Source organism: Suricata suricatta, chromosome 3 (genome assembly GCF_006229205.1).
Source record: "Suricata suricatta isolate VVHF042 chromosome 3, meerkat_22Aug2017_6uvM2_HiC, whole genome shotgun sequence".
NCBI lineage: Eukaryota > Metazoa > Chordata > Mammalia > Carnivora > Herpestidae > Suricata > Suricata suricatta.
The window spans coordinates 172,441,455-172,452,217 of NC_043702.1; the positions used below are offsets into that span (position 1 = coordinate 172,441,455).

The following is a 10,763-nucleotide window of genomic DNA, read 5'->3' on the forward strand; positions in this document are numbered from 1 at the left end:
CCCCCCCCCCATAGTATTTCCAAATGTCCCTCAGAGGGTACTACTGTCCCCATGCCCCACATGCCACCATCAATTTAAACTGTCATTTATGGCACCTGGGTGACTCAGTAGGTTAAGCATCCAGCTCTTGATTTTGGCTCAGGTCATGATCTCACAGTTTGTGGTATTGAGTCCCATGTTTGGCTCTACACTAAAAACACGGAGCCTATTTGAGATTCTCTCCCTCTCTCTCTGCCCCTCCCCAACTCGCATATGCATGCACTCTCTCTGTCTCTCAAAATAAATAAACTTAAAAAAATAAACTATCGTTTACAGTCCACATGTAGGGGCTGGGAGCCCACATGTGTGTTAAGAGCAGTCACAGTTCATGATATTTTATAAAGACTACAGATGGTGAATGGTGGCATGAACATATGTACAACTTCAGGAAAGGAGTCTGATCTTTTCCACTCATCCCGTCTCTCCCAGGACTGGGCTCAGACCCTCACATCTCCCTTGAGGGCTTCAAGGAGGGAGGCATTCAGCTGAAGTGCAGTTCCAGTGGCTGGTACCCCAAGCCCCAGGCTCAGTGGAAAGATCATAAAGGACAATGCCTGCCTCCACAGATGGAAGCCATAGTCCAGGACGCCCAGGGCCTGTTCAATCTGGAAACATCCGTGATTGTCCGAAGGGGTGCCCACAGTAATGTGTCTTGCTCCGTCCAGAACTCTCTCCTGATACAGAAGAAAGAGTTCACCATCCAGATAGCAGGTCAGTTGCTGCCAATTAACCTTCATCTTCTTACTTATCATGTCCTTCCTGTGCATTGTTACAAAGGCCATCTAAAAGGGCACAGTGGTACTGGGGCCTGGCTGTTAATGGGGTGTACTTGTCTTGACACCTGAAAAGTGAGGTATTTGGATATCAGGAACCTACTAAGAGTACAACAGCTACCACTCACCCAAACCATATGCAGGGGAGGCATCAGGGAACCAACTTATGCACTAAAGGCCATGCCCTAAAACCCAGAAAATACTCAGTAGAGGTCATCATGAAATCCCAATTTCATCCCTCAAATGATATTTATTTAGTACCTTCAAGGTACACCAAACTCTTGCCCTCAGGTTTACATTCCTGTGGAGGAAATACAAATAAAAGAGTGAATTATATTGTAAGGTTAAAGGATGGTAGGTGCTAAAAAATATATTTTAGGTGTTGTACAGAAAATGAAGCAGGGAAGTGTGCTAAGGCATGGTAGGGTGTGTATGTGGATTTAAAAGTGGTAAGTCAGGGAGAAGATGGTTAGGTAATGAGTTGAAGGGTGAGGCCGTTATCTAGGACCAAAATCTTATTATAAGCCACACATTGAAGGTTTTAATTTTTATGACTATTTGTTTTAAATCTTGAGGCTAACCTGATATACAGACAATTTTCCACATTGGTATAAATCAATAGTTATATTACAGTTGACCTTAAACAATTCAGTGGGATAAGGGTGCTGACCACTTTCGAACTTAATTACTAATAATCCCAAAACTTAATTACTAATAATCCACTGTTGACTGGCAGCCTTATTGATAACATAAATAGCAGCTTAACATAGATTTTGTATGTTATACGTATTATATGCTGTATTATGACAATCAAGTAAGCTAGAGAAAAGAAAATGTTATTAAGAAAATCATAAGGAAGAGAGGAACTTGGGAAAATGATCGAGTTGGAGGACACTGAACTCATCCCATCCCACAGTTACAACTAAATATCATCTACATCCAAGTCAATAAACCAGAGGGTGATCTGAAGACTTGCAGAGCAAATTCCACAATTAAATATAGAGAAGAAGCTGCAGCTGAAAGGTTAGGAAGGTCAAAAATTCAAAGGGAGGCTTCCCACATGGACAGGGCAGACAAACAGGCCCTCACATCGTGGGGAAGACTATTCCCCATTGTGTTTGTCACTAAAAACTGGAAGGACTGAATTCTGTGAGTTTGTAAAAACAGTGGGATTTGGAGCCTGGAGCTTTAAAAGTCAGCTGATTCAGCACTGGGTGAGCTGGGAGTGTGTGTGACAGCTGGGTCACTTAAAAAGAGAGTAGCCTGCACACAGAGGCAGTATTTTTAAAAGGCAGTTTACACAAAGCTGAGGTAAACAGGAGTCAGATCTGTTCATAGTGATTTCAGAGAGTGTTGGGGCAATTCTCCAAAAATGAGGGAGTTGGCAGGCACAGTTTCCTCCTCCACCTCCCAGCATAAACACAGAGCCATCTGTGGGCGATGGAGCTGCACAGACACTTGTAGTCTTGACCCAGAGCTCAGGGCAAATTTTGTTAAAGCTACACATGCATCCCACCCAGCCAACAGGTGCACGTTTCCACAGCATACCCTGCCCAGCTGCAGTGCAGTGCCCAGCCATGCACCACCAGCCACCATCATGTACCAGACCTAGCTAACTCAGCCACCATTGAGTGTTGTGACCAGCCCCTATCAGCCTTGTGCAATCCCCCAGCTATCACAGTGCTTCAGGGATCTGGCATAGGAGAAGTGGCCCAACCCAAATATTGCTAACAGCCCCACCACACTCACATGTGTCCATCACAACTAGCATGCCTTTGTCCCACTAATATCACAGAAAGCAAGCAGAGCCCAAAAAAGGAATAGAGTGAGGGCGGACAACTACATTGAAAAGAAAACTGACTCAAACGCAACAGCAAGGCATAAGCAAAACACATAGGGTATCTTCCTGAAGTGCCTGTTCCTGGTAAACAGGGTACATTGTGCTGCAGGGCACTCCAGGATCTACTCTTCATAAAGTCACTTTCAAAAGCAGAAAATATAGCTAACTTTCTCAACACAGAGAAACAGACACAGAGAGCCAGACAAAATGACAGAGAAAAGTATCACAAAGAGATTGAAGTGAAACAGAAATAAGTAACATACCTGATGGATAAATTAAAGCAATAATCATAAGGATAGTCACTGGACTTGAGCAAAGACTGGAGGACATTACTGAGACCCTTAACAGAGACATAAGGAAAAATATAGCAGAGATAAAGAGCACGATAAATTAAATGAAAACATGCTTGATGGAATGAATATCAGGCTGTAAGAAGCCGAGGAATGTATTAGTGACCTAGAGGACAGTAATGGAAAACAATCAAGGTGAACAAAAGACACAGAAAAGAATTGTGCAAAATGAGAATATACTTAAGGAACTCACTGATTCCATCAAATATAATATTCATATTACAGGAGTCCCAGAAGAAGTAAGAAAAAAGGGGGCAGAAGATTTATTTGAAGAAATAGTAGCTGAAAATGTCCTTAATATGGGGAAGGAAACAGATACCCAGATTCAGGAGGTACAGAGAACTCCTATCAAAATCAGCAAAACCAGATCCACACTAAGAAATACTGTGATTAAATTTGCAAAATCGGGGCACCTGGGTGGCTCAGTCGGTTGAGCCTCCAACTTTGGCTCAGGTCATGACCTCATGACCATCAGGCTCTGTGCTAACAGCTCAGAGCCTAGAGCCTGCTTCAGATTCTGTCTCCCTCTCTTTCTGCCCCTCCCCTGCTCAGGTGGCTGGGAAATGGGGAGTTAGTGCTTAATGGGTAGAATTTCAGTTTGGGATGGTGATGATGAACAATGTGAAAGTAACTTAATGCCACTGAACTGTAACCTTAAAAATGATTAAGATGGTAATAAATTTTATGTTACATATTTTACCACAATAAAAAAAGAAAAATGTATTTTTAAAAAGACCACTGAACTAAAATCTTCACTTGAAAAATAATTATCTTTAATAGACACCAAATTATTCCATTAAATTGCCACAAGAATTTCTAAAGGGTTACCTTCCATTTTGCATGTATCTCTTTGCCGTCTGGCCCCTATCTGAGTGGGCCTGGGCCACATCTTGCTTCAGGGCAGAGCCTCCTCAGTGAGCCTGGGGAGGGGAACTGGCAATCAACCCTTTAGCGATTTTGCTAACAATTCTTCCAAAGGTGTGATGAGAAGTAAAAGCAAGTGTTTGTAAGAAGTTGGCAAAATAAAATGACTTGTGGAGTTGACCCTAGCGGCAGAGAACAATAATTCACTGTTTTTCGGATACCAACACCTTGGATTTTCATGTTCTTCAGATACAGGACAATTGTGGGGAGCAAAGCAAGGACAGAGCCATGGTCACAGAAATTCTAAGCTGGGAGAGTAGGTGGTTCCATCAGCCCCTCCCTTTCACATCCTTCAATTTCCCTTTTCTACTAAGCAAGTTCCACCGCTCCACTCTTCTTCAGGATCCTATCTGGGGACAGCGTGGTGTGGCAGCTCTCATGCCCATTTTACAGATTGCTTATGGTGCTGCCCAGAAGATTTAAGGCCTGCCAACTTAGAAGGATTTCCGGCACTCTGGGTCCAGAATAGTCTCACTTAGCGTTTAGTGGTGCCTAAAGCGAAACAATTCCCTCTGGGATGTTTTCCAGACGCATTCTTACCTGGAACCTCCCCCTGGAAGAGAGCGTTCTTCGGGGCTCTGGTGGGACTGCCGCTCCTCCTGGCTCTCCTCTTGACGCTGGCGCTGTACTTCTTTCAGAAGCAACGGAGGTCCCAAGGTACACGGCAGGCTGGGGGCCTCTCAGGCGCAGGCTTTGCTGGGAAGAAAGTGGTGGAGGAGGCCCGCGGAGGCTGCACCCAGAGGTGCTGTCTTGCGGAAACGCGGGGCTGGGGTGGGACATGGAAATAGCAGGCGAGTGTGCACCCTCCAGTGAACTCCCCTTCCTTCCTCCTTTCAGAAAAGTTGAAGGAGCAGGCTGAGAAGGACAAAGGTAAGCAGGGAAAGAGGTGTGCTCTATGCCCGCGCCCCGAACTAGTAGAAGGTGGTGGGGAGAAGGGGTATTTATTTGCGGTTCAGGAAGGCTAGACCCCGGGCGCTTGGAATCGAGGCAGACACGCCTTGACAAATGTTTGCTTTCCTACTTCCCCTGCCATGGGCAGCCCACCCTTCCCTCGTGTGTAGTCCTTCCTGGTTCCTCAGAACGCACTGGGGCAGAGTCTGTGCACTTTAGGGAAGCCAAGCCTCAGGGCACATCAATTGAGACTTTTCTTTTTTCTTCGTTTCCTCTCCAGGGAGACTCACAACAGAGCTGGGTAAGTTCTGGGTACCACGTCCTCAGTGAGGCTACCGACTAGCGGGGTAAACCGATACATGTGGGGTGGAAGGTGTTCAGTTGTTTTAGGCTCCCTGTGGAAGGTGATGGATGGCAACAATCTAATTCTAAATCCATCCTTCTGCGCCTCCCCCCTCCACTCCCAAGTGACTCATGTGCAGCAGCAAAGTAAGTTTGATGTCAGACCACCAGACAAACCCTGCCAGCCCCTCTTCTGAAAATTATGGGGGTTGGTTTCATTTCCACCATTAAACGTTCACTCCCACTGGTTCATCTTCTTCAGATATCTTTCTCTTTTTAATAAAAATGCCACTGGGAAGAGGAGCACGTTTAGTTTGAATGGAAGTGTGAGTGATTTATCAGGTTCACTTTTCTCCCCCAGGGGAATCAGGACCATGGGTTGTGTGCCTGAAGGGAGAGTGAATTTGAAGGAAGGGGAATGGAGGAGAAGGCCACCATGGATGGGAGAAGGGGGGAAGAGGGGAAGAAGACCTCAAGAACCACCTTGCATGTTGTAATAAAACTCCAGACGAAATTATCAGTTTAAGAATCTGTGTTGCAGTCCACCTAGGGCAACTATAATAAGGAAACATCATGGTCTAAAATAGTATATAATATTGCCTTTCCTAGGAGGATTTACTTTAAAAAAATTTTTTTAAATCAAGTTAGTTAACATACAGTGTTATATTAGTTTCAGGTGTACAATATAGTGATTCAACACTTTAATACATTACCCAGTGTTCACACAGACAAGTGCACTCCTTAATCCCTGTCACCTATTTAACTCACCCCCCCATCTACCTCCCCTCTGGTAACCATCAGTTTGTTCTCTACAATTAAGAATCTATTTCTTGATTTGTCTTTATCTCTTTCTCTCTTATATTTATCTTTTGCTTGTTTATTTTGTTTCTTAAATTCCACATATGAGTGAAACAATATGCTATTTCTCTTTCTCTGTCTTATTTTGCTTAGCATCATACTCTGTAGCTCCATCTATGTCTTGTAAATGGCAAGATTTCTGCCCGGCCAGCAGGGCGGAAAATCCTTGCGGGTTCTTGATCCTGAGAGAGGGAGAGAAAGGGCAGGAAGGGGGAGCACAGAGAGTAAGGACACAGCACGGTTTCCGATCAAGCCTCTCCTTTATTGAGATAACACCCTATCTTATAAAGGGCTGATGCTACCCTGCCTGCAGGCAGTTAATCTTTGATCTTCTGGCTTCTCCTCTGATGGGGAGTGGCGCTCCCCTGCCTATTTGCAACTCCCCACAGAGAGTGACATATCCGGCTAGCAAATGGCCAAGTAGCTGAATCTTTGCCGCTCCCCACAGATTTCATTCTTTTTATGGCTAAATAGTGTTACATCACACACACACACACACACACACACACACACACACACACACACACCACTTCTTTATCCTTTCGTCAACTGATGAACATTTGTACTGCTTCCATATTTTGGCTATAGTAAATAATGCTGCAATAAACATAAGGGTGCATGGATTCCTTTGAGTTAATGCTCTTGTATTCTTTGGGCAACTACCTAGCAGTGCATTTGCTGGATCATCATTGGTCTATACTTTCAACTTTCTGACGAACTTACATATTGTTTTTCAGAGTGGCTGCACCAGTCTGCATTCTCATTAACAGTGCAAGAGGGTTCCCCTTTCTCCACATCCTTGCCAGCACCTGTTTTTTCCTAAGTTGTTGATTTTAGCCATTCTGATAGGTGTGAGGGGATAGTTTACTGTAGTTTTGATTTGTATTTTCCTGATGATGAGTGATGTTGAGCATCTTTTTATGTGTCCGTTGGCCATTTCTATGTTTTCTTCTTTGGAAAAATGTCTATTTATGTCTATTTGGCTTTGGGATGCTGAGTTTTATAAGTTCTTTATAGATTTTGGATACTAACCCTTTCTCAGATATATCATCTTCAAATATCTTCCCCCATTCCATAGATCACCTTTTAGTTTTGTTGATTGTTTCATTCACTGTGCAGATGCTTTTTATTTTGCTAAAGTCCCAATGGTTTATTTTTACTTTTGTTTCCCTTGCCTTGGGAGACGTACCTAGAAAAAAGTTGCTATGTCAAAGAGATTACTACCTGGTTCTCCTAGGACTTTAACAGTTTCTTTACTCACATTTAATTGTTTCATCCATTTTGAATTTACTTTTGTGTATGGCGTAAGAAAGTGGTCCATTTCATTCTTTTTCATGTTGCTGTCCAGTTTACCCAACACCATATGTTGAAAACATTGTCTTTTTCCCATTGGATATTCTTTCCTGCTTTGTTGAAGATTAACTGACCATATAGTTATAGGGTCATTTCTGGTTTTTCTATTCTGTTCTATTGATCTATGTGTGTCTCTTTTTGTCCCAATACTGTTTTGATTACTACAGGTTTGTAATATAGCATGAAGTCCAGAATTGTGATGCACCAAGTTTTGCTTTTCCTTTTCAAGATAGCTTTGTCTATTCTTTCATGGTTCCACACAAAATTTAGTATTGTTCATACCACTTCTGTGAAAAAATGCTGTTGATATTTTGACATGGACTGCATAAAATATGTAGATTGCTTTGGGTAGTATAGATATTTTAACAATATTTATTCTTCCAATCCATGATCATGAAATGTCTTTCCATTTCTTTGTGTCACCTTAAATTTGTTTCATCAGTGTTTTGTAGCTTTAAGAGTCCAGTTATTTTCCCTTTTTGGTTATGTTTATTTCCAAGTGTCTTATTGATTTTGGTACGTTGTAAATGGAACGGATCTATAATTTCTTTCTGCTGTTTCATTATTGCTGTATAGAAATGCAACAGATTTCTATGTGTTGATTTGTTATCCTATGATTTACTGAATTATTTTATCAGTTCTAGCATTTTTTAGTGGAGTCATTTGAATCATGTTTAAATAGTAAAAGTTTTACTACTTTCTTACCAATTGGATTCCTTTTATTTCTTTGTGTTGTCTGATTACTGGGGCTAGGACTTCCAGGATTATTTCAAATAACAGTCTTGATAGTGGACATCTCTATCATGTTCCTGACTGTAGTAGAAAAGTTCTCATTTTTCCCCATTAAGAATGATATTATCTGTGGATTTTTTCATAGATGGCCTTTATTATGTTCAAGTATGTTAACTTTAAACCTACTTTGTTGAAGGTTATTGTCATGAATAGATGTTTTACTTTATCGAATACTTTTAATGACTCTGTTGAAAGGCTTAAATGGTTCTTACCTTTTTTCTTATTGGTGTGATGTATCACATTGATTGCTTTGTGAATGTGGCACCACCCTTGCAAACCAGGAATAAATCTCACTTGATCATGGTGCATAATTTTTTAATGTGTTGTTGGATTTGGTTTGCTAGGATTTTGTTTAAGATTTTTGGTTCTATGTTCATTAGAGATATTGGCCTGTTGTTCTCCCTCTATCTGTCTGTCTGTCTCTCTCTCTCTTTCTCTCTCTTTGGTGTCTTTATTTGGTATTGGCATCAGGGTAATGCTGCCCTCACAGGATGAATTTGGAAGTTTTCTTTTATAGTTTTTGGAATAATTTGAGAAGAATATGTATTAACTTTTTTTTTTACTTTTTTAAAAATATAGTTTATTATCAAGTTAGCTAACATACAGAATACACAGTGTGCTCTTGGCTTCAGGAGTAGATTCCCATGATTCATCATTACATACAACACCCAGTGTTCATCCCAACAAATGCCCTCCTCAATGCCTATCGCCCATTTTCCTGTCCACCCCTATCCTCTTCCATCAACCCTCAGTTTTTTCTCTATATTTAAGAGTCTCTTATGGTTTGTCTCCCTCTCAGTTTGTAACTATTTTTTCCTTCCCTTCTCCCATGGTCTTCTGTTAAGTTTCTCAAATTCCACATATGAGAGGGAACATATGATAGCAGTCTTTCTCTTACTGACTTATTTCACTTAGCATAATACCCTCCAATTCCATCCCCATTGTCACAAAAAAAGCAAGATTTAATTATTTTTCGTTGCCAAGTAGTATTCTATTGTATGTTTGTATATACCACATCTTCTTTATCCATTCATCAGTTGATGGACATTTGGGCTTTTTCCATAATTTGTCTATTGTTGATAGCACATGATCAAGTGGGATTCATTCCTGGGCTGCAGGGATGGTTCAATATCTGCAAATCAATCAGTGTGATACATCACATTAATAGAAAAAAAGGATAAGAACCATACAATCCTGTCAATAGATGCAAAAAAAGCATTTGACAAAATACAGCATCCTTTGTTAATAAAAACCTTCAAGAAAGTTGTGATAGAAGGAACATACCTTAACATTGTAAAAGCCATATATGAAAGACCCACAGCTAATATCAGCCTTGGGGAGTGGGGGGACTCAGACCTTTCCCCTTGAGATCAGGAACATGACAGGGATGTTGTTTAACATAGTGTTTAAAGTCTTAGCCTCAGTAATCAGGCAACAAAATGAATTAAAAGGCATCCAAATTGGCAAAGAAGAAATCAAACCTTTAGTTGTTACATGATACTCTACATGGAAAATCTGAAAGACTCGACCCAAAAACTGCTAGAACTGATACATGAATTCAGCAAAGTCTAGGGATATAAAATTGATGTACAGAAATCAGTTACATTTCTATATACCAATAAAAAGGTGACAGGAAGCAATATTGAGGGGCTGGCTCAGTTGGTTAAGCATCCAACTTTGCCTCAGGTCATGATCTCACAGTTTGTGGGTTCAAGCCCTGCATTAGACACTGTGCTGATGGCTCAGAGCCTGGACCCTGCTTCAGACTCTGTCTTCCTCTTTCTCTGTTCCTTCTCTGCTCATGTTCTGGTTTTATTAATCTGTTCTATGGTTTTTGTGGTTTCTATATCACTTAATTATTTTCTAATCTTTATTATTTCTTTCCTTCTGTTAGCTTTAGGCTTTGTTTGATGTTCTTTCTCTAGCCTCTTGAGGTGCAAGGTTAGGTTGTTTATTTGAGCTTTTACTTGCTCCATGAGGTAGGCCTGTATTGCTTTCATCTTCCCTCTTAGAACCACTTTTGCTGTATCCCAGAAGTTTTGGACCATTGTGGTTTCACTTTCATTTGTTTCCATGCACTTTTTAAATTCTTCTTTGATTTCTGGTTGACCAGAAATTCATTGTTTAGTATCATGCTCTTTAACTTCTTTGTATTTGTAGTTTTTCCAGATTTTTTTTTTTTTTTGTGGTTGGTTGCTAGTTTACAGCATTGTGGTCAGAAAAATTGCATGGTATGATTTCTTTTTTTTTTTTAATAGTTTATTTTCAAATTGGTTTCCATATAACACCCAGTGCTTCTCCCCACAAGTGCCCCCCACCATGACCATCACCCCCTTCCCTCCCTCCCCCTCCCCCTTCAGGCCATGGTTCGTTTCCAGTATTCAATAGTCTTTCATGATTTGTGTCCTTCACTCTCCCCAGCTCTCTTTCTCCCTTCTGTTCCCTATGGTCCTGTTAGGTTTCTCCTGTTAGACCTATGAGTGCAAACATATTGTATCTATCCTTCTCTGCCTGACTTATTTCGATTAGCATGACACCCTTGAGGTCCATCCACTTTCCTACAAATGGCCATATTTCATTCTTTCTCATTGCCATATAGTA

General features: G+C 41.2%; 1 protein-coding gene across 1 annotated transcript; it reads left to right on the forward strand.

The window, feature by feature from the left end:
- Positions 1–471: 471 nt before the first annotated feature.
- Positions 472–5,673, forward strand: LOC115286885 (butyrophilin-like protein 9). The gene is made up of 5 exons (XM_029933217.1): positions 472–750; positions 4,455–4,583; positions 4,764–4,796; positions 5,098–5,118; positions 5,521–5,673. Exons 1-5 carry the CDS (start codon positions 606–608, stop codon positions 5,559–5,561), a joined length of 369 nt encoding a protein of 122 aa, XP_029789077.1. The 5' UTR covers positions 472–605; the 3' UTR covers positions 5,562–5,673.
- Positions 5,674–10,763: the final 5,090 nt, after the last annotated feature.

What these genes read in the sequence shown, in the direction of transcription:
- LOC115286885 (XM_029933217.1), top strand. Translation starts at nt 606, where the DNA reads ATGGAAGCCATAGTCCAGGACGCCCAGGGCCTGTTCAATCTGGAAACA. An exon ending in GCAGGCTGAGAAGGACAAAG is followed by an intron (nt 4,797 to 5,097) that starts GTAAGCAGGGAA and finishes TTTCCTCTCCAG; the next exon opens with GGAGACTCACAACAGAGCTG. An exon ending in GAGACTCACAACAGAGCTGG is followed by an intron (nt 5,119 to 5,520) that starts GTAAGTTCTGGG and finishes TTTCTCCCCCAG; the next exon opens with GGGAATCAGGACCATGGGTT.